The sequence below is a fragment of the Anser cygnoides genome, chromosome 20 (genome assembly GCF_040182565.1).
Source record: "Anser cygnoides isolate HZ-2024a breed goose chromosome 20, Taihu_goose_T2T_genome, whole genome shotgun sequence".
NCBI classification, from domain to species: Eukaryota; Metazoa; Chordata; class Aves; order Anseriformes; family Anatidae; genus Anser; species Anser cygnoides.
In genome coordinates, this window is record NC_089892.1 from 8,416,176 (window position 1) to 8,443,603 (window position 27,428).

Sequence of the window (27,428 nt, forward strand, 5' to 3'; positions counted from 1 at the left end):
CAGCAGGACGAGGGTCGGGCTGCGCACCCAGCCGGGGTGCGCTGGGTGAGGCCGGGGCTCCGAGCGGGGTCTGGTGCCCTCTCCTGGGGTAGGCACTTAAAAGCACCCTGGCCGCTGTCACATTTTGTATTGGTAAAAAAAAAGAAAATCATCGCTGTATTTGTAAAAATCATCATAGTGTTGGTAAAAAGTACCCCGAAGTGCAACGTCGTGGTGGGGCTGGTGGCCAGGGTGTCCTGTCCTCTGTGCGCAGCGCATCTCACCGTCCTTGGTCAATGGGAAAGCTCCGTGGTGCTTTCCCCTTTTAAAATAAATAAGCGATTAACAGGTTGTTGGGCCCGAGACCTGATTTAGTGTTGGTCAGGGCTGTGTCTCAATACATTTTAGAGGTCTCCCCCATGCCATAACTTACCAAAAGTTACGCAGGCAGGGCTGGGCTGGGGCAGGCTGTCCCATCCCCGCTGCGTTTGCAATTCCTTTCCTTTGCCCCCTGTCCCGTGGAGCTGTTTGTTTTGCTGGAGGGGTTTTTGGGGTTCCACCAGGGCATTTGCTTCATCCGGGTCAAAGCGTCCAGCTCCCCTCAGCTGCTCCTTGCTGAAGGTGGACCCCGAGGTGCCCCCGTGGGCTGCGCGAGCGCTGCTGCGCTGGAAGGCCTGGGAGGGAGCTGGGCACGTCCTGGGGTGGCGCTGGACACATCCTGCTGCAGGAGCGTGGCGTGGTCCAGCGAAGGGACAGTGAAGATCGATGAGAAGGAAGAATTGTAATTAACTGGGAACTGTGCTGTGTGTGTGTGCGTGTGTGTGTGCACACGCCTGCTGCAATGACAAACTGAGCAGAGTGCGTCGTTTTCGTAAAGGCTCCTTCCTCTGTCATTTTTGCACTGATTGTCCACGTTTCAAAAGAAAATGTTTGTCTTCTTTTTTTCCCCTCTCCACTTCTAATTTACCTTTCTCTGGGCACGTTTGCGTAGGCAGCTTTTCAGATTCGTGGTGTGCTTTTGGGGGGTAAATAAATTCACCTGAAACTGCCCACCTACCTGGTTGTGTGGCTCCAGCTTGTGGCACGGGCAGCTGCTGCCACCCTGCAGGGAGGTCGTGGGCAGCGAAAGCTGCGGGGTCAGGGTTTGGCCCCCTTTTTGGAGGGGAGGGATGTGGGAAACCCTTTTGCATCGGCAGGCAGAGCCGTGGTTCGGGCAGAGCCCGAAGAGCTCCCGGTTGTTATTTCGTTGTTTTAGCTCAGCTCTGATCTGCTCTGTATCGCCGGTCGTGTCTGTGGGAAGCTCCGTCACCTCCTGACTTCGGGGAAGGGATTTAAAATTTCACGTTTGCTTTTATTTTGTTTTATGTTTCATTTTTTTTTTTTTAATGACAGAAACATGCGTTTAAAAAATACACGTGGATCTGGCCAGCAAAAAGGCTTTCGGGAGGACAGAGCCTGCAGCTCCTGCGTTTTGCTTCCTTAGTTCTTGCTCGGCAGCTGAACCTCTTAAAAGAAAAATTGCAGAAAATCTGCACCCTCCTGGCTGCTTTATGTCCTGTCACCCGTGGAGGGGCTGTGGGGGTGCTGGTGGCTCTGCCACCCCCCCGAGCAGCCTGGGGGAGCAGTGCTGGGGCCGCTTTGCAGCGCACCTGGAGCCCTGGGATCTGTGCACGTGCACTCGGACACCCCAGGCGCCCAAATTACAGGGGCTCTGCAACCCCGGCTGGGCTGTAAGGCGTACTCATTAACGCCAGGCTCTTTAATTATGTGTCCGCGGGATGTGTTTGCGTTGGATCCTTGCCTCGCTCCGTCTAAATGAACGTCTGAGTCAGAAACAGCAGCGCGCCCCCTGCCCCAGCGCGGGGCTGAGCCGGGATCTGTTGGAGGGGATTAAAGAGCTTGTAAATCTGCAAACAGGATTAGCGAGGAGAGCACCTTCATTGAGACATCTGCCTGTCGCCGCGGGGCTGGGCCCAGCCGCGGGGACGTGGGCGTTCGGGTGCTTTCCCGGTGCCGTCCTTCTGGTCCGGTTTCATCCTCAGGTGCGGGTGGGAAGGGACGGCGCAGCGGGTGCTGCGGGTGTGCCGCTGGGTGCGAGCCTCGGGGGAAATCAGCAGCGGGGCTCTGAGAGTCCTTTCAGAGCAGTTTGCTGTGCTTTGGAGGTGTAAACCTCTAAAATGGGTGTCAAAATATTGCGGACTCTTTTTTTCGGTATGTTTTTTGGGAGCTGAGCGCGGCGTCAGGTCTTATTTCCTAAATAGCTCCTGTGCAGTGCTGCGCCGCGGGGGAGCCCAGGCAGCCCGTGGGGCGCTAGCACAGCCTTGCCGGTGCGTTGCTGGTCCCAGGCGCCTCGCGGTTGTTGCTCCCATGTCGAAGGGACTCTCCCCGCTGAGCACCTTGCTCTGCGTTGGGATCGGTTGCGGCGATCAGGATCTCTTTTCCCTCGCTGGGCATTTTCCTCCCAGCGGCCGCAGGCAGATGGCAGCAGCGCCGGAGCTCTCGGCCGCGAGCATCCCGGCCCAGCTCCAGGTGCTGGCAGCAGCCCCCGACCCGCAGCCATTCCGGGGGAGGCTTCTGCAAAACCCTGGGGCCGTCCGAGTGTGAAATCAGACCCGTGGTGGAACTGGTCACGAACGGCACTGCTCCATCCTGCGTGCTCCAGAACCCAGAAAACCACGGCCAAAATGAATTCTGGTGTCCCCAGCAGCTGGGATGGATGAAAGCACTTCCCTGCAGCCGCTTCCCTGCCCCAGTTCTGTGATTCCTCCCCGGGCACCGCACGTTGGGTCGGCGGAGATGTGTCTGCTGTGGGCTGGCGCGGGTCCCCACCTCTCGTACTTTGACATCCTGCATGGTTCTGGGTAATAAGAAAATGCAATATTGCTGTCACCAGCCCACCGAAGACATCCAGCCTGAGTAATTTAACGTGTCAGAGCCATCCATCACGGCGACGCAGCCGGCAAACAAACGCAGGGCAGCTGCAGGGGCTGGGATGCGGGCTGGCAGCCCTTGTTGATGTTAGAGCGGGGCCGGGCCAAGCAGAACCCGACCCCCTTCCCTTCCTCGGCTTTCCCTGAGGGGTTTTGCTCGGGTTGCTGGTTTTGCAGCTGCACCCCTGCTGTAGCCGTTCCTGCTGCCCCAGCAGTATTTGCTGCTCCCTGCTGGCCCTGGCGTTTGCGGCAGGCACCAGCAGCTGGGGCGGTGGGGTGGGGGGGACACTGAGGTCCTGGGTTTGGTGGCCGGGGGGGCACAGCTGTGACGGGGGTCCCAGCCCCGCAGCCAGTGGCATCAGCCCTGATCGCCGCTCTCTGCTGCATTAACACATTCCTGCTGCTTGCTGTCTTTTTAGAACCCTAATGAAAACATCCAGGTAACACCAGGTAATTAATGGCTACGCTTTAGGGCCCTTCGTCACACCTGGCAGTAAAACAGCAAACACCCGGCAGCGTTTACGGCGGCGGGGATCATCGCCCAGCCCTTCTTTGGCCGCTGGGCTTCTTGCTTCACCTCGGTGCTTCTCATGGTGGGCACTGCCCGGCTCCAGGCATCCGAGAGCTGCTCCTGTGCTTGTCTGCATCCCTCTCCTTTCATCCAGGGGAAAAACCTGTGGTCGGCGTCTGTCCCCTGCCCCTGGGCACCGCTGGGTCCCAGTGGGGCTGCAGAGGGGATGCTTGGCAGGGCTGCAGCCCGTGGACCTGGGTCAGGTTTTCCCCCTGATGAGAATATGCCGTATTGCTTTTACCACGCAGCCTTGCCCCTCAGAACCTCAGTCTCTGCGTCCTGAAGTGGGATCTTTGCTGTGATGAGGAGGTCTCAGGAGGGAACAGGTGTGGCTTGCGCTGAGGCTGTGAAGTCCCCAGACCTATGTGCAAGCGCTGAGTCCTCCCGGCTGCTTGCAGGAGGATGGGAGCTGCTGGGGCTGCTTCCCTTCCTTCCCCAGCTGCCCTGAGGGTGCTGCGTGGGGTCAGGACACGGAGGGGTAGGAGCACGTCCCCCTGTGCGGGAGCTCCGGGCTGTCCCCGGGGCTCTGCCTGCCCACCTATCACCCTGGCGATGAAGAATTTCACAGGGCAGAAGGCAGCACTTTCATTTTCTGTTCTCCTGCCAAGAAATTGTGCTTCTGCCTAGAATAAAGGATTTTTAAAAAACACTAAAATATTTTAATGGCAGTTTAAAGGGCCACTGCCAACCCCCAGAGACCTCTTTGCTCAAAACTTTGTTAGGATTGCAGGCTTTCTGCCAGTCAGCTTGTGCTGATTGTCAGATGCCCGTTCCTCCCTCGCAGCTGGGCACTGGCCCAGGGAGGCGGGGGGGTCCCTCAGCGTCCCCAGGTCCCTCAGCAGGTGGACCTCGATGCTTGAGAGCCAGCCCGGCGCGTTGTGCCAGATATTTATGGTGTTGCAGCCTGGTAGGCAGCGTAAGGATGTGTGCTGCTGGCTGTCCTGTGGCTGTTGGGTGAGCTGATGTAGCGGGGAGGGGGAACAGACCCCCACTCCGTGGTGGGGGCCCTGAAGGCACCGTTAATGCTCCTGAGTGCTGTATTCATCCTCTCTCTTCTCTCTGCTGCTTCTTCTTTGAAACAAGCACCTGAGAAATCACCGTGCTTCACCGCGTGGGTGTCTTTGGGGACAGCAGAGGTTTTCTTTGTAAAATACATTACAGCTTCCTGGGGGCAAGAAGCACCAGTGCTTACGCTGCGATGGGGTCCTGATGAGGGTACCAGCAAAATCCCAAGTGGCCGCGGTGCCCAGCTGCTTCTGGTGACCCCAAGCAGAGCCCCGGTGCGGGGAGCGGTGGCAGCTGGCCAAAGGCACCAGCCGTGCGGGGGTGCTCGCTGCTTGCACTGCTGCACGCCCCAGCTGACAGCGCTGATGTTTTCTGCTCTGCTGCTTGCAGGTGGGATCGGGTTTGGACGCGCCAAAGGGAACTCGGGCTCGGAGGCAGACGATGAAACCCAGCTCACCTTCTACACCGAGCAGTACCGGAGCAGGAGGCGAAGCAAAGGTAAGAACGAAATAGCCACCCATGACGTGAATGGGTGTAAGAGAGAAAAAATAGTTGAGCACCGTGGCTCTACCTTTGGGCGATGCCGTCTGTTGCCACACGACTGTGGGTGAGGACCGTGAGAGCAGTCTGTATTGGTGAGGATATCCCAAGATACGCCATGTCCGCGATGCAGCAGGGTGCAGGATCTATCAGGATCTATCAGTAACGTTTCCCAGCGGTGTTGTTGGGGTGCTTAGTTTCTCTGATTGTTTCTGGCGTTGGTTACGTTAAATATTTCAGCAGCCCAAGCAGTGGCTCCTGAGCCCCTTTCCCACATCCCACTACCAGGCCAGCGCTGGGGTGGCTCAGGGGCAGCGTTTTTTTTGGGTACTGCTCTTCTGCCTGGGACTTCCTGTGCAGCACCTGCCCGACAGGGAATTCCCGTGCTCCCTCCCAACACAGAGGCAATTAAAAGGAACGAATCCAAAATGAGGGCCAGGGAAGGGATCTGTAGACCAGAGTTTTGTGAGTTAGAAAAGCTGAGATATGGAGCTACTGGCTGTAGTTTGAAACGAGTGTCCGTGTTTCCTGTGGTGACACAATACCAAAGCATTTTGTCCAGTTCCCAGTCTTTTTGGAGGAGGACAGTGCAAGCCTCGCTGCTGCTGCGTTTGCAAAATTGCTGTCGGGAAATAACTCTGTTGGGAAGCAATTTAATAATTGCGCAGGGGGTCTGCTCCCTCCGTTTGTTTTCCATAGTAAGCCAGGCGTCGGCAGAGAGCAGCGAGCTAGGTAGGTGCTTGCGCCCAGCGCCGCAAATGCAGCTCCATTTGTTTCAGTGATTAGGCATTCAGATAAATGTTCACAATGTGTTTAATTTGAATGTGAAATTACCTCAACACCTATGATCAGCTTGATGATTGCACACTGCAATAAACACACGTGTGCGTGGCGTATGGCATTCGTTCCTGCTGAAATGCAAGGAATGTTGGTTTTATTTTTTTCCCCCAGCATGTTTTAGAAGCATGAGAAATTCCCATGGAGTTTAAAAGGAGCTTTTGATGAAAAGCAGGGAGAGAAATCAAGACTTAAGTTACTTGTTGCAGTATTAGTATAGATGGATTAAGAGTGAAAAGATTTTTTGATGCCTGTTTTAGAAAACAAGGAAGAAATTGGTTGTGTGGCAAACTAACAGTTGTTTTTTCAATGAGTTACTTTGAACTCCTGGGCCGTGGGCAACTCCATGGGTACTTTGGAAAAGTTGCTGAGGTCGGGGTTTGGTTTGTGTTTTGTTGGCAAGGGGGAGGTGGTGCCCAAGCAAGGAACAGAAAATTGTGTTTGAAGGAAAACAAACGAAGCTTTGCTTTCCCGGTGCCCTTATACCATCCCCATTAGGTCAAGTGCTCTGCCAGTGCCTTGAAACATGCTTGCACTGTGTATACCCAGTACAAAGATATTCTTCCTGACATGAACGTTGGCTTTGGGTTGTTCGTTTATGCTTCTTGTATGCAAATATAAAGGAACAGATAAATGGGAAGAATACATTTATTTTTCTTTGAAAAAGGAGTTGTTCACCTGGGAAGCTTTGATGACCGGCTTTGAGGGGAGCTCGGGAGGCAGAGCTGGTTTTTAGGTCTGTGTTAGGGCTTGAGTGATGCTGCATAAAACAACTTTGTTTGTGTTCAGTAATGGGTAAACAAGGGAATTGTCTTGCATAAAGTCCCTAATGTATTTTCCCTCCCGTTTAGGTAAATTTTGCCATTGCAGCATCCTTGAAAGGAATTTTCCATTATCCTTTCATTGACTTCTCTATCCCTTGTGGAAGGAAAGCAATAGCTTAGTAGGAAGCCACAGTACCAAACTCATAATTACAAGTTCAGCAAAGATCCATAATTGGACAAGATCATAATTCTAATATAGAAGGACGCATCGTCAGATACAGTTAATTCTTACAATGATGTTCCCATATTGATTCTGCAATGGTTGTATGTCATTGCTGGTGCCGTGAGATAGTTATCAGGTACGAGGAGAGAAATTCCTCATGACTCCTCTCCTCAGCCTAGGTTTTTCAGGATTGAGCATAATTACTGATGCCGTCGAGTCATTGATCCCAGCTGATGTGATGGGAAGTTTCCACTTAGGTGTTGTGTGGGTTCACTTTGACTTTGTGCTGTGTCAAAGCAGGCTGGTTAAGTGGTTGTAGGCTTTATTTTTCTGCTATAGAAGAAAGGCTGCAGGTTTCATGAGGCCCATGGGTGTGCTTGACAAGGTAAATTAGCAGGATGTTCCCACAGGTAAATACTGAGCGAGGGCAAGCTCGCTGTACTGTGATCGGTCTGGCTGCTCTGTTATCTCAGCAGCAGCAGACATTGACATCTGGTTTTCAGTATGGGAATGCACGGAGGAGTAACGCTGGTGAGGCCAGCAGCAGAGCTAGGAACATTGCTTGTCTGCAGCCCCCAGTATGCTGCAGCATGTGTCTTCCCAGCTTTAAGGGCTGTAGGATCCACTACACCAATGTCCACCTGCTTTTAGAAACTCCCCAGAGAAGTTAGTAGGGGGAAGTGTGAGAAAGCAAAAGAGGACTTCCTGTGGACCTTCAGCCATTGTCTGCCTGTTGGGCAGACAAACTCCCAAACCCCCTTTGGGAGCCTTTACGCAACCACACAAACAAGAGGACACTGTGCTTTTTCTCCTTTCAAACAACCCCAAAGAAAACCCTAAACCTAACCTTAATTAGGACCCTAAAAAACACGTATGGCGCCACTTTCTCCCATCAAAAATTGCTCCCAACGGAAGCCTTTGTGTACCTCTGAACTCCCTTGGGGAGCCTTCACGCAACCCCCCACACAACTGGAGACTGCGCCTTCTCTCATTCCAAACAACCTTAAATGTACCCCAAACCCAAACCCCAACCCTAACACTTACCCTAACCTTAACCTAACCATAACCCGAACACTAATTACGGAGCTAACCTAAACCTAAACCTAACTCTAACACTAACCCTAACCCTAACGGCGGAGCTAATCCTAACCCTAACCGAACCCCAACCCTAACCCCCACCCTAACCCGAACCCAAACCCTAACCGTAACCCTAACACTATCCCTAACGCTAACCCCTAAAACCTAACCTTAACCCTAACACAAACCCTAACCCTAAAACTAACTCTAATTCTAAACCAAACCCTAAACCTAACGCAACCCCAAACACAACACGACTCTGTGCCTTTTCTCTTTCCAAAGATCCCTATTGCTAAACGTAACCTTATGCATAAACCTAACCTAACCCTGACACTAAACCTCATGGCAGAGGGAACCCTATATCTAACCCTAACCCTAAACCTAACCCTCACCCTAAACCTAAGCCTAACCCTAATCCAAACCCTAACACTAACCTAAGCCTAAACCTAACGGCGGAGCTAACCCTAACCCTAACCATAACCCTAACCCTAACCCTAACCCTTCCCCTAAACCTAATAGCGAAGTTAACCCAAACAATAACCCTAACGATAGACCTAACCCTAACCCCCACCCTAACCCTAACCCTAAGCTAAACCCTAACCCTAACCCGAAAGCTAACCCTAAACCTAAACCTAAAGATAACCCTAACCCTAACCACAACCCTAACCCAAACCCTATACCCCTACCCCTACCCCTACCCCTACCCCTATACCTATCCCTACGCCTACCCCTAACCCTAACCTACCCCTAAGGCTAACACTAACCCAAAGGCCCTAACCCTAACCCTAAACCTAATGGCAGAGTTAACCCTAATCCTAACACTAAAGCTAACCGTAACCCTAACACGGACCATATCCCTAATTCTAACCCTTACCATAACCTTTCCCTTGCCCTAACCCGAACCCGAACCCGAGCCCGAATCCTAACCCCAACCCTAACCCTACCCTAAACTAACCCTAACCCTAAACCTAACCCTAACCCTACCCCTAACGCTAAGATAAACCGTAACACTAACCCTAACTCTCATCCTCAGCCTAACCCGAAAAGTAAGCCTAACGCTAACCCTAAACCTAATCCCCCACCCTAACCCCCTAACCCTAATAATAAACCCTAACCCTAACCCTAACTGTAATAGCGAAGCTAACCCTGACCCTGACCCTCACCCTAACCCTAACCCAAACCCTAACCCTAACCTTAACCCTAACCCAAACCCTAATGCTAACACTAACCCTAACGTTGACCCTATACCTATTTCTAACCCTTACCATAACCTTTCCCATGCCCTAACCCTAACCCTAACACTAACCCTAAACCTAACCCTAACACTAACCCTAACCCTAACGCTAACCCTAACCCTAAACTACCCCTAAGCCTAATACTAACCCAAAGGCCCTAACCCTAACCCTAAAAGTAATTGTAACCCGAACCCTAAACCTAAACCTGACCCTAACACTAACCGTAACATACCCGTAACCCTAATCTTAACCCTAAACCTAATGGCAGAATTAACCCTAACCATAATCATAAACCTAACCCTAACCCTTCCCCTAACCCTAATAGCCAAGTTAACCCTAACCCTAACACTAACCATAAAACTAACCCTAACTTTAACCCTAGCCCCCACCCTAACCCTAAACCTAACCCTAACCCTAACCCTAAGGTAAACCCCAACCCTAACCCTCACCCTAACCCTAACCCGAAAGTTAACCCTAAAGATAACCCTAACCCAAACCCCCACCCTAATCCTAACGCCCAACCTAACCCTAACTCTAACCCTAACCCTAACCCTAATCATAAACCTAACCGCAACCCTAACCCTTACCCTAACCCTAATAGCGAATTTAACGCTATTCCTAACCCTAAACCTAACCCTCACTCTAACCCTAACCCTAAGCCTAACCCCTAAATACTAAACCTACCCCTAACTCAAACCTTAACCCTGAACCTCAACCTAACTTTAACCCTAACGGAACCGCGTACACAACAGGACTCTGTGCCTTCCTTCTTTCCAAACAACCCTAAATGTAACCCTAACTGGAACACTAAGCCGAACCCTAATTAGGACCCTAAAAAACACATACGGCGCCACTTTCTCCCATCAAAAAGTGCTCCCAACGGAAGCCCTTGAGTACACCTGAACTCCCCTGGGGAGCCTTTACGCAACCCCACACTCAACAGGACTCTGTGCCTTCTCTCTTTCAAAACAACCCTAAACATAACCCTAACTGTAAAGCTAACCCTAACCCTTATGGCGGATCTAACCCCTAAACCCTAACACTAAGCCAACCCCTAACCCTAACCCAAAACCTATCCTTAACCCTAACCCCTAAACCCTAACCCTAAGCCAAACCCTAATCCTAAACCCGAACCTAACTCTAACCCTAACGCAACCCCACACGCAACAGGACTCTGTGCCTTCTCTCTTTCCAGACGATCTGAAACGTAACCCTAACTGGAACACTGAGCTGAACCCTAATTTGGACCCTAGAAAACACGTACGGCGCCACTTTCTCCCATCAAAAATGCTCCCAATGGACGCCCTTGAGTACACCTGAACTCCCTTGGGGAGCCTTTGCGCAACCCCACACACACCAGGACTCTGCGCCTTCTTTCTCTCCAAACCCTAACATCTGTATCCTGAACTTTAGTTGTGACCCTAACAAAATACATACGTTGCCAATTTCTCCCACCTTATCTTGCTCCCAGCGGAAGCCTTTGGGTAGACCTTAACTCCCTTTAGGAACATTTACACAACCCCACATGCAACGGGACTCTGCGCCTTCTCTCAAAACCCTAAGAACCCTAACCCCTGAACCTTAGATCCCTAACCCATTCCTTACCCTTACGCTTCCCCAGACCATCGGGTTTTTTCTGCCACTTGTCTCTCGTTGCTCATGTAACGCGCTGTCCTGTCGTACGCTCCCGTCAGCTTGTGTTCCCATTGACACCGCTAGCAGTCGTTCTCTGCCTCCTGGTTCTCCTCCGCCACTGTCGGCTGTTTAATTGCTTTGACACTCCCTGAAGTCTTTTGAAAGAGGAGGAGGGAAAGCTCCTTCCCTACTTCCAGGCACCTCTTTCATCTGGGTTCTGCCTTCCCGTACCTGTCACCTTCTCCCGTCCCAGTAACCTGCTTCTACCCCAGGAGACCCGCTCTGTACCCCAGGGACGGCAGGACGTGGTGTGGCGTGCCCTTGGGTTAGGTCTCCACGAGCGAGGCGCTCAGATCATTCCATAGCGCTCAGTGCCCTGGGATATTAGCACAAATTAGCAGAGTCCCGTTATGCGTCTTGGATTGGTGTCAACCACGTCTGCGTGCTTTTTGTGCCTTGATGGCTTGCAAAGTTTTCTGAGAGCTGTTAGAGAAACGAGAAGACGAGCTTTGATCTGCCTCTGTATTTGGTGTATAAAACAAGGCCTTTTGTAAGGGAATATTAGTTATTCAGGGGCTGTTACATGTGAGGAAGTTTCACTTTGATCCTCTCCTGTCTCCGGAGGCAGCAGATATTTATTTCATGGGGAACTAAATAAAAGTCAGAATAAAATTTGGGTAAGTCTCTCCGCACGCACGGCACCCTCAGCCCCACCAGGGACGAACAGCGGTGTGGGCAGCGTGTCACTGTGTCACCGTGCCACCGCTGGGGCCCTCGGCAAGCTGTGTCCCTGCTCTGAGCTGCAGCGGCCGCTGGACCACCTGCAGCCCTTGCACATCAGGGACACCGTCAGGGATCAAATGGGAAAGAAAAGGTGATAATGCAAACATGTCGTTTTTCGTTGCTTACACTGGCAAGAGGGAACAATCGGCCTGTCCTGTGCCTCCTGGTGTTGGGCTGCGCTTAGTGTGTCTTCTCCCAGGGCTGGCCGTGCCCCAGCTCCTGCAGCTTTGCTGCCCGCTTTTCCACGGGGAAGGGAGCGCAGCCCTCCTGCCAGCACAGACAGGCGGGGAAGACCCGGTGGCTCGCACCTACTCGGCTGCTTCACGGTGTGCAGAACTGTGCTGCCGCCTGCAAGGTCGGATAAGAACACCCAAGAGGGGACAACCCCTGTGACCCAGACACCCCCACACCTCTGGGTAGCATTGTGATATACGTCCTTACCTCGCAGAGTGCTGGGGTGCACCCCCTGTCCCCCCATCCCACAGGACAGGTGCGGGATGCTGACTCCACATTCTTTCTTGGCTACCAAAGCTCTGTTGTGAACGCCACTTTTCCAGAGAGCAAACAAAGGTAGTGCTTTTTCACGATGGCTTATTTTGCATCAGCAAATAGCCGCCCCTGCACTGCTTTCCTTCACAGTTTGATGCCATTCCTGCAGGGGAGCTGAGTTTGGGCTGCTCCAGCAGCTTTTGGGGAAAGGGGCCGCCACGGGGAGCCAGCTGCAAAGCACGGGCTGAGGAGCAGAGGGGTCTGTAACTAAAGCAGTCCTGGTGCTGTGGCAGCCTCAGGCTCTTTAACATCCCCAGACTGTGCTGGAGATAACGGCTTTTACATCTGTTCCCAGCGGCAGCGTGGGCCTCTTTATTTATTTATTTATTTTTGATTGTATCTGATGCAGCCTCCGCGAGTAATTGAGTGTTTGAGAGTGAAAAATTATCTCTCCGGCTTGGCCCTTATCTTGACAGCAAAGCAGCACTTTTAATTTAATTTTGTTCAGAGCATGCGGGTAACAAATTTCACTAATCGCTCCGCTGTCGCCCTCCGCATGGTAACAAGTCTCTTGTTCCATGGGAAGTACAACACAAACACGGGGGGGGGGGGGGGGGTGGTTCACGGGTAGCGGAGAGGAGGACGTGTTGCGGTGCCGCTGCTCTCCCCACCCGGGGTGCGATTCATTCCTCTCGTTGCTTGAGCAGGGAGAGCAGAGGGAGGAGGCAGAGGGCAGCGTATGTCAGGGCTCTGCTGGGAAAGCTCACTCCTGTTGGGGAAACTGAGGCACTGCCATGCTCCAGCCCTGGGGAGCTCTTGCAGAGCAGAGGTTTTTATTGTGCGTCTGTTCCAGAAGGAAGGGAGGGGAGGAAAAAGTGTGTTTGTTAGCCTTTTTTTGCATGGCTGGCTTTGGAAATCCTAGCCCAGTTGGCTTGTGGCGTGGCCGCAGGGCAGCCTGGCTCTGCGGGCGGTGGCAAGGGCATGGTGGAGACCCAGCAGGGCCGTGGAGCGTTGCCCCACGGGCACCGCAGCCCCCGCTTCATCTCACCCCCAGCCTCCCCAGTCAGGCCGTCTGCCCAGCCCGGTGCTCGCTGAGAGCAATCCTCTCTGGGCTGTGACTTGGTGCGAGCTATTTTCTAGATAGTGATTACTTTTCTTTTCCTGGAGGAAATATGTTTTCATTGTGCTGTATTGAAAATTGCTTTCCATCCTCCTTGAAATAAAGCCTTCCACTCAGATTTGCCTTTGTGCTTGTATAGTGTAAAACTGGGACTCATTTGGAGTTTAAAACAAAACAAAACAAAAAAAACAGACTTTAATTCTGAGAGAAGTGTTTCCATTGATTTGCGTGAAAGAAAATTCCAGTGCAGGCAGTCTCTGGCTTTAAATATGTAACTGTTTCTTTAATGTGATTTTATCCCAACCAATTCCACACTGAGAACATGAAAGCAAAACTGGCTTCATTGATTTTAATTGTACATGCCCAGAGAAATTCAAGAAAAGCAACAACATCAGGAGAGCAAATGGCCCTGGCGGGGCTAGCAGGTCCCCAAGGAGTCACCAACCTGTGCCACCTCTGCCTTCTCCATTTCTCCCCCCTCCTTCACTGCCCTCATCCACGCTGGCCTTCAGGGCTTTTTCCTTTCCCTCCACTCCCCCCCCGCCCCCCTTTTCCTCCTCCTCCCCACTGACTCTTGCTTGCGGCGTCTCCCGCCAAGCTGCAGGCGCTGTATGTTAGAGCAAGGGGGGATCACCGCTGGAAGCTGTACAAATACAAAACGAATGCATCCCGTCAGTACAAGAGCATTAATGCTCCAGGAGCGTGGCAGCAGCTGGGGGTGAGCGAGAGCCGGGCGTACAGGCTGCTGTGCGCGCAGGGGCTCAGCTGCTGAGTCCAGGACGTTGTCGAGCCCCGGCCTCCTCTCGCCAGCCCCCACCCCACCACTGCCTTCTCGGCAGGCTCCTGTGCTGCAGCCCAGCTAACTGCTAATGGGTAATTCATAAGCGTTAATAGTATTAATCTGATTCAGCACGCTCTTAGCAAGATCAAACCCTCTATAAATCCAGAACCATCTGATCTCCCCCGTCTGCTGCACAATGTAGGCATCTCCTCCTCATTTCCCCATCATGCCTCCTTGTGGTCTCAGGGCTGGGGGGGTGCTCACCAGGCAACCAGTGTCCCCAGCGTGGGGACCGAAGCTGCAAGGTCAGGGCTTCTCCATCCTGCTGGCTCAGGACCAAACCCTGACCCAGGTCCTGTCTGTGGATACGGTCGTCTCCACTTGGCGTTTCGCTGGGGTGGTTGTGGAGAAGGCACCCACTTGAGGACAGGATCGAGGCGTCACTGGGAGGACAGGCAGTGAACGGCCTGCTCGAGCTCCTGCCCCACCGCCCAGATGCTGGCTGGGGACCTCCCTGCAGCAACGTCCGTCCCCTGCTGGGGACGGGGTGCTGGGGCAGAGCAGTCCACGAGGGGTGCCAGAAGGTCGGGTGGTGCAGGAGAGCCGCTCCTGGCTGGAAGGAGATTTCCCGTCCCACCCCACCCCGGAGGGTGTGTGAGAGAAAGAGGGACACCCTGAGGTGGAAGGGGAGCCCTGGCTGGCAGGGGGAAGGGGAGAGCAGTGCCTGGGACCTGGCCTGGGGAAGGGGTGGGGAGAAGGATGGCGAGACCAGCGTGTGGGATGCTCTGTGCCCAGAGCAGCCTGCCACCACTGCTGCTTATCTTGATTGGTATTTGATTTGATTTAACATGATCTCCCGCTTGTAAAACACCTTGAGATGTTTCTGTGTGTGAGGCTGTCCTGGAAACGCTGTTGTACCATATTAATGAGCCTCTGCTGGAACATAAAGAAGCATCATTAGGAGCGGTGAACTCGTCTGACGTGCAAAAAGCAGTGCAGAGCACAGGCACGCTGCGTCCTGGCCTTGCTCAGGGGCTCCGCACCCCAGGGCGGCTGCAGCCAGGCCCCGCAGGCAGTGCCGGAGCGGCTGTGGTGGCTGGGGTGTGCTGTGGTGTGGTGTGGCGTGGTGTCCGTGGTGTGGTGTGGTGTCTGTGGTGTGGTGTGGTGGCTGTGGTGTGCTGTGGTGGCTGTGGTGTGGTGTGGTGTCTGTGGTGTGCTGTGGTGGCTGTGGTGTGGTGGCTGTGGTGTGCTGTGGTGGCTGTGGTGTGGTGTCCATGCTGTGGTGTGGTGTCCATGCTGTGGTGTGGTGTCCATGCTGTGGTGTGGTGTCCATGCTGTGGTGTGGTGTCCATGCTGTGGTGTGGTGTCCATGCTGTGGTGTGGTGTCCGTGCTGTGGTGTCCGTGCTGTGGTGTCCGTGCTGTGGTGTCCGTGCTGTGGTGCCCGTGCTGTGGTGTCCATGGTGTGGTGTCCGTGCTGTGGTGTCCGTGCTGTGGTGTCCATGGTGTGGTGTCTGTCCTGTGGTGTCCATGGTGTGGTGTCCGTGCTGTGGTGTCCGTGCTGTGGTGTCCGTGCTGTGGTGCCCGTGCTGTGGTGCCCGTGCTGGTGGCTGTGCGGTGCGTTGCTAAGCAGTCCTGCCTCTTGCTGTGCCGCTGCTTTGGTTTCCGTATCCCTGTCTTTCTCGGGTGATAGAAATGCATTTTAATATCCAAGTAGCCTCGAAACATGCTGTATTATGCTATTATCTCCGGGGGGTGGGGAAGATTGTGGAGCACTTGGCGTTTAACGCCTACATATGGCTAACACTATGGGCTGTGTGCTGATAAAGATGGGGTAATTAAAGTTTATTTTTTTTATAGACTAATCTCCCAAGCATGTATTTATGAGCCTGATTTAGAAACATCATATTACCAGGAGCACAGGATATTCGTGTTGCTTGTAAATCCATACGTGTTCTGAACTTACCTTTTTTTTTTTTTTTCTTCTTTCTTGAACTTAAGCAGCACTGCCAGTATCAAAAAGAAACGAGCCTGGAGTTTTGTTGGTGCATCTCTCCCACTCTTGTCCTTTAGGTGGGCAAGGGAAAATACACAAAGCAGCAAGTAATTAACTGCACAAGTAAATTATATTTCCAAGGAGACACGGTGCATTTGGAGGGTCTGTTTGCAGAGTGTTTACACTGGTGGCTCTGAAATTATCTTCATCTTGCAGCAGGTGCGAAATCTTTGGGGGAATTTGGTGCTCTGCAAGCCAGTTGTGAGCTGTCTGCAGAAGGACTCGCACGCTCTCTGTGAGGCTGGTGCTGGGCTAACTGGCACCAGTGTTTAATGGGGAAAAAATCCCAGGTGGGAAGGTGGAAGGGGCCAGAGGCCTTCAACCACTGCCCTAGCTGCTCCAGCACTCAGTTCAGAGGCTTTGAGTGAGGTTTAGATTCCTGAACTCCTCCTGTCTTCCAGTCTTAATTAAGCTGTGATTAATTGGGCTGGTAGAAGAAAGCTTCTCAGGTATGATTCCGCCCTAAACCAGAGCAGTTTGTCTTTTCTTTCTACTCCTCTCTCCTTTGCTCTTGCAGCCTGGGGCTCAAGGGGAGGTTATTTCTCCCTGTTGAAGAAGTTAGTTCTTCTTCTCGTTCATCCGCCTGCTGCATCCCCCTCGGGCACAGGCAGTGCCGGGGTGTCAGGGCTCACAGAGCTCCCCCATTGCTTTCCCTGCAAGTTAGGCTAAAACCAAGACTGAGCATTTGAGCACCCTCATGCTCTGCTGAAGGCATCCAAAGAACAGCAGAGACCTGTTTAATTAAAAGCAGGGTGAGAGCATCTCAACATAGCAAGGATTTGTTAGGGCAGAAGAATCTGGGGAGCAAGCTTGGTCTCAGCTATGCCTGGACGTACTGTGGGCTTTTTTGGACCACAGAATACCCAAGCCAAGACTTAGCTCGTGTGCTGAGGATCTCATGGGCTCCTGAGTCCTAGCCTCTGCCTGGGAAGGTCTTGCATTTCTTCCCCGTAGCTAAAGAAGTTCAGTGGAACTGAGTTTTAAAATCTGCACATTAAACACTTGCCTGGAAGCCCAGAGATTACAAAAGGAGGAGGGAAAGTGCCCAGGCACAGCTCCTCCTGAATTACTGAGCCGGTTTGGATCCCACCCCCAGGACAAGGAAGGAATTATTCATTTTGTTTCACATCTTGAACAGGAGCACGTAGCTCTGGTGAACCTGTTGAGGTTTGTTTAGTTAGCAGTGGGCTGTTAAGAATACAGCTGTGTTTTCAGAGGGCTGGCACTCAGCTGTTTATCTCCAGATGGGTGTTCAAACACTTCTGCTGGAGTGCCAGTGGTCAGAGGGGCAGGCGATGGGATGGAAAACGAGAAATGTACCTCTGTTTAAAGAGGGAGGAAAGGATCTGCTTTTCTAATAGCCTGCCTTCAAACCTGGCAGGAAACTGGTCGTAAGCAATAAAGAGCTGAGCTGGAAACAAAATTTCTGCTCGAGCAGAATTCCCGTGGATTTGGTTCAGTTGGTGACAGCCAACTTCAGGCAGCTCTAGAGGTCAGTAATTAGCAGTGCGGTGGAAACAAGCAGGAAGCGGGAGGCAGAGAAGCAGGGAAGGCAGTGAGAGGAGACTTGCAGCACATTGTCCCTTCCCTTGGGCAGCCAAGCTCAAACTCATTGAGCTGTAACGGGCTTTTTGCTGTTTCAGGCCCCTGTGCACCTTTCCTCTTAGTCACAGAGAGAGAAGAAGCGATGGGGAGGTGATGGGGATGGGAGCCCCCAGACCCTAATCCCAGCTCGGCTTCTGCTGCAGGGTGGTGAAGGCTGCTGTCGTACCCGTGGTTCAGGCTCTTTGTAAAAAGGGGATAATACGTGCCTAACTCATAAGGGATTTGTGACATAATGTTTGCAAAGCACTTTAAGACCCTGGATTGAAAGGTGATTTATAATGGTAAAATCCAGTGTTCTCTGCTCTATTGTATCCTTGACTGTGTCCAATTATCTCAATGGCAGCTTTTCTCCATCTTTTTTCTTTTTTTTTTTTTTTTGCTTTTTCTCTTTTTGCATTAGTTTAGCAATGCCAACCAAAAGAAGGGTTTGTGGCAGGCACAGTATGCCCTGCAAGAGGATGAGTTTGGAGGTGCTAACTTACGCTAATGATATGAATAGACTGGAAAGGAAAAAGGGGCATCGCAAGGTGGAGGGCACAGGAGATGGGTGATAAAGCTGTGAAATAGAGGTGGGAAAGCTGTTTAGATGATGCATGTTTAAGGAAAGTGAAAGATGCTTCATAAATAATCATTTTGTGTACTCCTGTTGGTCGCAGTGATGGGGTGTTTCCCAGCAGATCAGCCACATCTCTTGTCCTGCAAATGTCAGGAGCAGCACCCACTGTGCAGGCTCCATCCTGCAGCAGGGGAGGCTTTGCTGGGACACACTGCTGGCCTGGAAAATGCAGGTTGTGCCTCGGGCTCAGCCTGGACGCCAGTTCCCTGCTCTGGCACCCACATCTCTAAGTGGGTTTGATGAAATTACAGGGTGAAACACGCAAGTGCTAACTTGCTAGATGCATTTCCCATTCAATTTTTAAGCAGATGCTTTATAAATCTCGCTTTGCTGATGAAATAACGATGGCAGAGGGCAAGGAGGGGGGAGCTGGATCAGGTTCCAAAAATAAAGATATGTCCTTGCCTGAATCCTCGGCAGGCACATGGTCAGGTCTACTAGCAGCTGGGTCATCTTGGCTGCACTGTAGCAGTCTGTGCTGCAGCTGGGTGTATTGCTGGTCCATGCCCTCTCGTTGGCATTTCCGTGTTCCCCAAAGTTTTCAGGAGATGCAGAGCTGAAGGGACCGACTGCTCAGCGAGGTGCCTGTTGCAATCCTGGTACATGATGCTGATGGAAGGGCCAGGCTGGGGAGATCAACGTGCAGCTCCCCGGCCTCAGGGTGCGGGGACTGCCCCTGCTTGGGGACCCACAGATTGGGTAGCAGAGGCCAGGGGATGGTTTCTCCTGGTCCTCTCCATCATCAGAGGGTGGCTCATGCTTGCTCCTGGCCTGCACTGAACAAGAGCATCTGCATCTCATGGGGCAGCCAGGTCTTTCCCAAACATGTCTTCATTGCCCAGTCTCACATCCTTTCCCCTTGTCATCTGGGGTTGGTCTGTCCCAGCACACTGTAGACGACCTGATCCAGCCATTGTTTGTAACTCGAGACCTGCTGATGTTTGAGTTCTTATTTGGCTTTTGATTAAACTCCCTGCAACTACCTGAAAGGATGTTTCAGCAAGGAAGGTGTCGGTCTCTTTTCTCAGATGACAAATGATAGCGTATAAGGAAACAGTCTGAAGATGAACCAGGGGAGGTTTAGATTGTATATCAGGAAGGATTTCTTCGTGGAGAGGGTGGTCAAGCACTGGAATACACTGCCCAGGGACACGGTGAAGTCCCCATCCTGGGAGGTATTCAAGAGGTATTTTGAATGTGGCACTAAGGTTTAGTGAGTGGACTCAGTAGGTCAGGATGATGATTGGGCTTGGTGATCGTGAAGGTCTTTCCCAGCTGTCGCGTTAAGGGGTGTAACCGTTATGGGTCTGGTTGGATTCACAGTCACAGATTCACCAATAACATATTTACCGATTTGGGTCCGGTCAGACTGAGGGTACTGAACTATCATGATCACAGATTGACCAACAACGTAGCACGCCCTCACTCTAGTTGTGTTCAGTGAGAACTATCACGGCTAGGAACGATGCAATTAAGTCACTGCTCATCTTAAGACACTGTTCATCACTGGCCTCCACTTGGACATAGAGCCATTGACCACCACTCTCTGGGTGTGGCCACTGAGCCAATTCCTTATCCATCAGGTGGCCCACCCTTCAAATCCATGTTTCCGATTTAGAGATTAGGATGTGGTGTGGGGCCATGTCAAAGGCCTTACAGAAGTCCAGGTAGATGACATCAGTCAGTCTTCCCTTGTTGACTGATGCAGTTACTCCATCATAGAAAGCCAACAGGTTGGTCAGGCACGATTTGTGCTTGGCAAGGCCATGCTGGTTGTCCCAGATCACCTCCTTGTCCTGCATGTGCCTTAACATTGCCTCCAGGAGCATTCATTCCATGATCGTGCCAGGTACAGAGGTGAGGCTCACTGGTCTGTAGCTCCCCAGGTCGGCCTTTCTACACTTTTTAAAAATGGCGGTGATGTTTTCCTTTTTCCAGTCACTAGGGACTTTGCCTGACTGCCATGATTTTTCAAATATGATGGAGAGTGGCTTGGTGACTACATCAGCCAATTCCCTCAGGGCCCATAGACTTGTAGTTAAGTAGTGTCAGGAGGTTCTGAACTTGCTCTTCGCTTACGGTGGGGGGACTCTGCTCCCCCAGCCCCTGCCCAGAGGTTCGGGGACACGAGAGATGTGGGAAGCCTGACCACTAGTGAAGACCGAGGCAAAGAAGTTGTTAAGTACTTCTGCCTTCTCCACATATGTCAGTACCAGTTCTCCATCTCGATTTGTCAGAGGCACTACACTCTCCCTAGTGTTTCTTTTGTGACCAATGTACCTGTAGAACCCCTTCTTGTTATTCTTTGCCTCCCTCACCAGGTTTAGTTCTGTCAGTGCCTTGTCTTTCCTGATCCCATCCCCGCACATCCAGACAGCATTTCTTTACTCTTCCTAGGGCACGTGGCCCTGTTTCCACCATCTGTGCATTTCCTTCTTTTGCCTAAGTTTGACCATCAGGACCTTGTTCAGCCATGCTGGTTTCCTACCTTCCCTTTTTGATTTATTGCATATGGGAAAGATAGTTCTTGTGTTCCAAGGAAAATATCCTTAACGAGTTCCAGCTCTGATCAGATCCTCTGTCCCTAAGGACTGTGTCCTATGGGATCTTATCCACTAATTCTTTGAACAGCTGGAAGTTGGCTCTTCTGAAGTTCAGGGACTTTGCTCTCAGCCAGGCCCATATCCATTGAGATCACAAACTCAACCAGGGCATGGTCACTGCAACCGAGGCTTCCCCCAGTTTTAACTTGGTTAACAAGTTCTTCCGCGTTGGTGAGCACCAGGCCCAGTAATGCTTCTCCTCTGGTTGGTTTGTCCAGTACCTGGACAGGGAACTTGTCCTCTGTGGACACCAGGAGTCTCCTGGATTGCTTACTGCCTGCCACATGGCTTTCCCAGCAGACATCCAGGTGGTTGGAACCCCTCAGGAGGATGAGAACCTGTGAGCATGGTGCTTCCTGTAATCGGAACAAGAAGGCCTGATCCCTTCAGCATCTTTCCAAGACATGAAGTCCCTTTTGGTGCTTCCTAGTCTCCTCGTTGCAGCCTCAGTTGTCCTTATTCTGTGATTCTGTAATTCCATTTGCTTAAAAAATAAATAAGAAAGAAAGAAAGAAAGAAAGAAAGAAAGAAAGAAAGAAAGAAAGAAAAAAAAATGAAAAAGAAAGAAAGGAAAAAGAAAGAAAAAGTAAAACACAAGGTGCCAAACAAGGCTGTCTGTGCGTGCAGGTCTGCACAGAGTAGCAGGGGAGGAGCAGGACGGGGATGTCCCCAGCTGGTGGCTGCTCCATGCAGACATCCCCTACCCTACGTGTCCAGCACATGGCCACGGAGCTGGGGACAGGTGACCCGCTTCCCGTCCAGGTGCTGGCTTCAGAAGCCCCTCTTTGTGTTGGGAAGTGTTGAGTTGGCGCTTGTAACAAAATCCTTTGTGAGCTGCTTTTTCTGAAGGTACCGTAAGCTTCTGTGACTGACAAAATAAAACTTCTCCTGTAATCTCCGCTGCCTGTAAAAAGCGGCTGGCTCTGTAGGTTGCTTTGTTGTTCATCATAGTCCCTGTGTGATGACTGAATATTTATACATATTTGTATAAATAATTAACACTCGGCAATGCTATATAAAATTTGTAGACATAGATTTCTCCTGGTGTTAAGCAAGAGTAAATGATGCCATGGTACCAGCAGCCCTCGCATTTGGCTTGATTATTTTTGTGACCTGATAAAATTTGCCACATAAACCTAGGCTGATGAAAACTGCCTGGGGCTTGGCTGCAGGAGCCTGCAGGACCATGAGCAAACCGTGATGGGAAGAATAGGGTGTGAAGGATCCAGGAGCTCTGGTCTTCATGGGGCAGGGGGAAGCAGAGCAAGCTGGGGGGGCCTTTCGGGGTGGGGGTGCCGAGGCGGGTCCCTCCCGCAGCACCCACCACTCTCTTTGCCTTCCAGGTTCGATGAAAAGCCCCATCAACAAGACAGCCCTGACCCTCATTGCGGTCAGCTCCTGCATTCTTGCCATGGTGTGCGGCTCCCAGCTCTCCTGCCCGCTGACTGTAAAGGTGACACTTCATGTACCTGAGCACTTCATCGCCGATGGTAAGACCCCATGGGCATCAGAATCCCTTCACCCCACAGCAGCCGCTCTCTTTATAGCTTACCTAAAGCCTCCCTGAGTCAGCACCTTAGCAGGCATCTCTAGAGGACCACACCATGGGGGTAAACTTTCCTCTTCTCAATTGCACCTTTGTTGTTTTTATCACTAAACATATCTGATGGATATTCCTGTTCTCATCTGGACTCGCTGATGAGCCCCGGGAGCCTGCATATGCGTGCTCCTGTCCTGCAGCAGCTGATCTGTCTGTCCCAGCCCCTTGCAGCAGTGCAGAGTGAAACTGGTAGTACTTGAGCAAAGGCAGAGATGCTTTGAAAAATTAGACAGGGGCTGCTGTCACTATTTATTGCTTTCTCCGACTGGGCTCCTTGCATTTGTTGTGTTTCACTGACCTTTTCTTTATAATGTGCAGTGAGCGTCAAGTGCAAGTTTTCAGTAACACGAGGGCAAATTTCATTTTCTTCCAGCCGATGGGACCCATTATTCAGTCAGTTCCAATTCCTCAGCTTCCGTGCTCGCCTGACTGCTCGGGGCATGCTGAGGGTACACCTTCTCCCTGCCAGAGCTGTGCTGCTCCCAGCCCCGTGCTGGTTCCCATCCACCCAGTGGGGTTGGGACGGAGCGTGTCCCTTGGGGGTGTGAACACAGTGGGGTGAGTTAGATGCTTAATGAGGTGCAGCAGTGTGGTTAAGTGGGGCTTAAAGCATCCCCCCATGACAGAGAGGGATTCCCTGGTCTGTTTTAAATGGTATTCAGCCTTGATGAGAGTGGGTTCTTCAGTCCCAGCACGGAGCCTCACCACGCATGTGTGTCTGCACCTGTAACGATGCTTTTGGGATGGGTGCTGTGTGCAGCCAGCGGGTTGGTGCCCTGTGCTGGTGGGAAGGCTGCCGCTGCTCTGCCCCCTCAGGAAGCTTCTTAGCTGCTGGCTCTGGAAATTGCAATCCAGTCTCAGGGGCCGGAGGCTGCCCTAATGGCTAAAGCTTGGTTATTAAGAAAAAGAGGAGGAGAGTGTCTGCTTTGTGGCCTCAGATTGGAGGAACAGACCGTTAGTGGAGTGTGGAGCTGAAAAAGGCATAACTTGAAATAAGGGACTTGGCTGCGCCTTGACCTGCTTCTAAAAGGCATTAAGTACTGCCCAGGCTGCAAATAAATATTCTGTAGTTTTCACAGATTTTTATTCCGAACAATCAGAGAACAGAAACTCATTTTGCTTTGGGGAAATGAGGCTGCTCCAGTATCAACTCGCGTCCCTCGAGGCACCGGCCAGGTTATCGCATAGGCTGGGAGGGACGCGCCGTCCCCAGCCCACAACCAGCCGCAGAAGAGAGGGAGAGCACAGGAGCCCTGCTGAAGGCCAGGGGGAAGGCAGTGGTGGAAATAGGCTCCAGCATCCTGCAGAGCCCCTGGCCCACGGAAGGCTTGCGTCCTCGAAAACTAAAATAAAACAAAATGTAATGCGACCCCGTAGAGTTAAAGTGGAAAGACGAGTCTGTGCTTTTCGCCAGGAAGGGAGTGGCAATGCAAATTATGCAAATACAGAGAACAGTCGAATGGAAATGACAATGAAATACCAATAAAATAGATTAATATCCTTGAAACTGGGGGAAATGGGATGATCTCCAGTTCCAACTTAATGACTTCTTTAAAGAGAAAGTGGCAAGAGGACTGGTAAAAACGGTTTGGCAAAGAATTAAAATGAGCTTTGTAATGAAACTGTAAAATATAATTACAAACTGCAAAAACTTTTTAAATATTTTTATGGGAAACAGTCAAATTCTTCATACAGAAGCAGCAAAGACATTTTGCAGTGGCTATCAGTTTTACTGAAATCTCATCGTTTTATGTGATGGCGGAGTCCATTGCCTGGGAAGAGGAAAGCTCTTAAAGTTGTCCCTTCTAGTTGATTAACAACAAATCCCAAGGCAGCACCAAACTGGCAGCAAAATGCTAGGAAACGTTTAAAGGCAACACTGAACTGAGCTGGGCTTGGAAATCTGTATGGCACCCAGGAAACCATTGCTGGCTGTGTTCGGGGAGGTGGCGTGTGGCTTGTCACCCGGAGTCCTACACTGGTGGCGAAGGGGGGACCTGTTCCTGACTTACTGGGTTCATTTCCAACTCTTAATGCTGCTTTTTGCCAAATATCAGGGCTGGGGGGTGGGAGGGGGGGGGCGGGGGGTGCTGGCGTGGTTATTGCCGTGTGAGTGGATCGGCGGCAGAGCTGATTGCATTGGCCCACATGGGGCTGGGAGCTTTGATCAGTCTTAAAGCAGCTGCTCACACGGCACCCAACGTCTCGTTAATGCTGCTGTGCACTTAAACAGTCTGCATCCTTAAGCTGCTCTCCTTTGTATGTTGCGTGACGATAAGGCAGGCTCTGTGAGCAGGCGGGGAAGGTGCCTTCATGGGAGATGTTCCCGCACAAGAGAAGGGTGCCCTCTAATTCCCGTTTGATATGCAGTATTTCAATAGATGCCAGTAGCCAAGGAAAATCTGAGAACGGAGAAGCTACCAACACCTCTGCAGGAAAAGCCAAACAAAGACAGAGGCTGAAAGCAATCCCTCTCCTGTCAGATGAAGACTCATCTGTGAAGGAAATAAATAGATGTGAGCCAGCTCTGGTGCACCAGGATCCTAAACCAAATTGGGGAAAGGAGGGGGGAGAAGCCCCACCAAATGTCTCCAGCCCCAGGGGAGAGCAGCTTCCCCCCTGCAACAAGCGGTGGTGTTGGAAAAAGAAGCTTCTGAGCCTGTTAGAGTTGGAGGGTGGGAGAGAGCAGGGGAAGGGCTGGGACAAGAAGCCAACTGGCAGTGAAGGGTGGGAGAGCAGATGATCACCAGCAGTATTAATAACCAGCGCGTCTCTATTGCCCTTGTTTCTCTCTCTTGGTTCGTTTTCTTCCTCGTGTTCATTTGATGGGTTCTCCCCCTGTTTCGCTCCCCTCTGAACAATTACTGACTGGTTTGTACAGCTGCTCTTTCTTCATTTCCCAGGGCAGCCACCTGCACAGGAGCCTGGCACAAGCTGCGCTGCTCTCTGCTGCCCTGGCTGCCGGGGGGAGGCTGGGGGCCTCCCCTCCGAGAAACACATCCGTGCCCGTAAAGCCTCTCTTGTGGTGCACTGCAAGGAGCCTCCTTTGCTGCACGGGTCTTGTGGGGTTGTCATAGGGCTGGGGAAGGCACTGGCTTTGTCCCTGCCCTTGGTGCTGCAGGGGGTTGCATTACACCGGGAGGGCAGGGAGGCCTCCAATTCCTTTCTCGTTCCTTTCTCGTTCCTCCCCAAGTGGCTCAAGCAGCCTCCGCTCCCTTCTGCCACTGCTCCAGGGCATGGAAATCGTGTGTCCCCCTGGTGTCAGGAACTATGCAGCATCTGCCTGCACCCAGCAGCAGGCATCATGCCCGTTTCAGAGCAGGCTTGAATTTATAGGAAGGCTTGCGGTGGCTTTTATGAGGACTTGGAAATGCAAAGCATTATTTAGAGGAACATTTAGCAGCATCAAAGGGGGGAAAAAGAAAAGAGAGTCCCTCCATCTGAGCAATAAAACCCCTTATGAATATGTTAGCCACTCAGCTCGGTGCATTCAGGAGGGTTTTTCTCTTGTAAGTAATCATTCAAAAAGTAGAGAGAGAGCAATGGGAGCTGCTTGCAGGGAAAGCAGGGCTGGAGAAAGATACCCTAGAGGACTTAGCCTGGAGTATGTCCTTGCTGCACAACAGTTTGAAATATAGTATCAATTAAAGCTTCCCATTTTTATGGTCTGCAAAGAGGTTATATATGGTGTTGGTGGATGTTTGTATCGGGATACTTTAGTGGGAGAGGTAGGCGAGGTCCTCCATGGCGTGCAGAAGGAAGGAAGAGCTACGTTTAACCAGGGGCTTGTAGGGCTTCGTTTTATAAGTGGAAATAAAGTAAAGGACATAAACCAGGCTTCTGGTGCTTCAGAGGCATCTCTGGGCATTTACAGCCTTCTTTCTGCCTCTTTGGAGATGTGTGCCAGGGAAAAAGTGGTGCCGCCTCTGTCTGGGACAGCACTGAGCTTGGGTCAGGGTGGTTTCGGAAAATCAGTGAGCAGAGGCACGGCCTGTGCAGCTGGGATGCTTGCAGTGGGCGTTGCTCAGAGCACTGGTGTTTCTGCAGCTGCAGCCCAGCTGCAGATGTGGGGGCATCCCGCGGGATGAGCACCAGCTCCTCCAGCCAGCCCTGCAAGCGAGGCGGAAGGAAAACAAACCGAGCATCCCTGGGAACAGCCCTCGTGGGTGGCTGAAGCACTGCTGCTTCCTGGTGCTCTTCTGGCTACTGGCAGCTGTGCAAACCCGAGCCAGTGCTTTGGGTGTGAGCGGCTAGTAAGGTGGCAGAGCTGGAGGAAGCTGTGCTTTGGGGCATTTTTCCCAAGCTTCATGCATCTGCATCTGCCCGCCTGAATGATGATGGTGTGTGATTGTCACACGGCTGATCAGTAATTGTTTCATCTGAAGATTATTCATTTCCTTCCCCCTGCAACTGTTTCCTCCGCGACGCCGGTGGAATTGGATGCTGCTATTAGCAGCTTCTGCTAATTTTCCCCAAAGATTGACTGAGCTCTGTAGACTGCAATTGTTGGACTCGCAACAACTTCTCATTTTGGTTTTAATTAAATTTGTTGCTTTAAATTGTTTGCTTTTGACATCTCCTGCTCAACGTTGTGCAGCCCTCGGAGGTGACCAGGCATTAGTTTGGTTCCTCAGGCGCTGGCTCACGTGTGCTCGGCACGTGCTGCGCATGCGCTCGCATAGAAATAAGCAGCAACGAGAGATGCAGGCGGTGGGGAGCGGCCCAGTGCTGGGCTCTGCTTTACAGCAAAGGAAGAGCTGGAGATGCTCATTGATTTACAAATGAAGCATCCCCGCTTGGCACCAGAAGGATGGAGGAAGGGCTTGGGTCTCAAAGATTTCCGTCCCTCAGAGCTTTCCCCTACGGCAGCCGGGCTCCAGAGCTCCCCAACCATTCCCAGCCACATCAGCCCCCCTGAAATCAGCAGAAGGAAAGGGCTGGCTTGAAACTGGGCTTTTCTGTTGCAGTTTCTCAGCCTGGA

The 27,428-nt window shown here is 51.8% G+C and overlaps 1 protein-coding gene and 1 long non-coding RNA gene across 7 annotated transcripts in view; one reads left to right on the top strand and one right to left on the bottom strand.

Moving 5' to 3' along the window:
- The window catches only part of ASTN2 (astrotactin 2), a 348,717-nt gene that overhangs the window by 109,935 nt on the left and 211,354 nt on the right, over positions 1–27,428 (top strand). For 5 of the 6 annotated variants that reach the window (XM_013182791.3, XM_066980984.1, XM_066980985.1 and 2 more), the window contains 2 exons: positions 4,876–4,983; positions 22,191–22,337. In XM_013182791.3, coding sequence (XP_013038245.2) covers positions 4,876–4,983; positions 22,191–22,337 — 255 coding nt within the window. The remainder of the gene's footprint in view (positions 1–4,875; positions 4,984–22,190; positions 22,338–27,428) is intronic. The other variant, XM_066980983.1, reaches the window with a different exon arrangement.
- On the bottom strand, positions 11,305–12,787 carry LOC136786703 (uncharacterized). Its single transcript, XR_010826111.1, has 2 exons — positions 11,706–12,787; positions 11,305–11,446 (listed from the first exon to the last, which is right to left on the bottom strand). It is a non-coding gene; the product is annotated as an uncharacterized lncRNA (long non-coding RNA).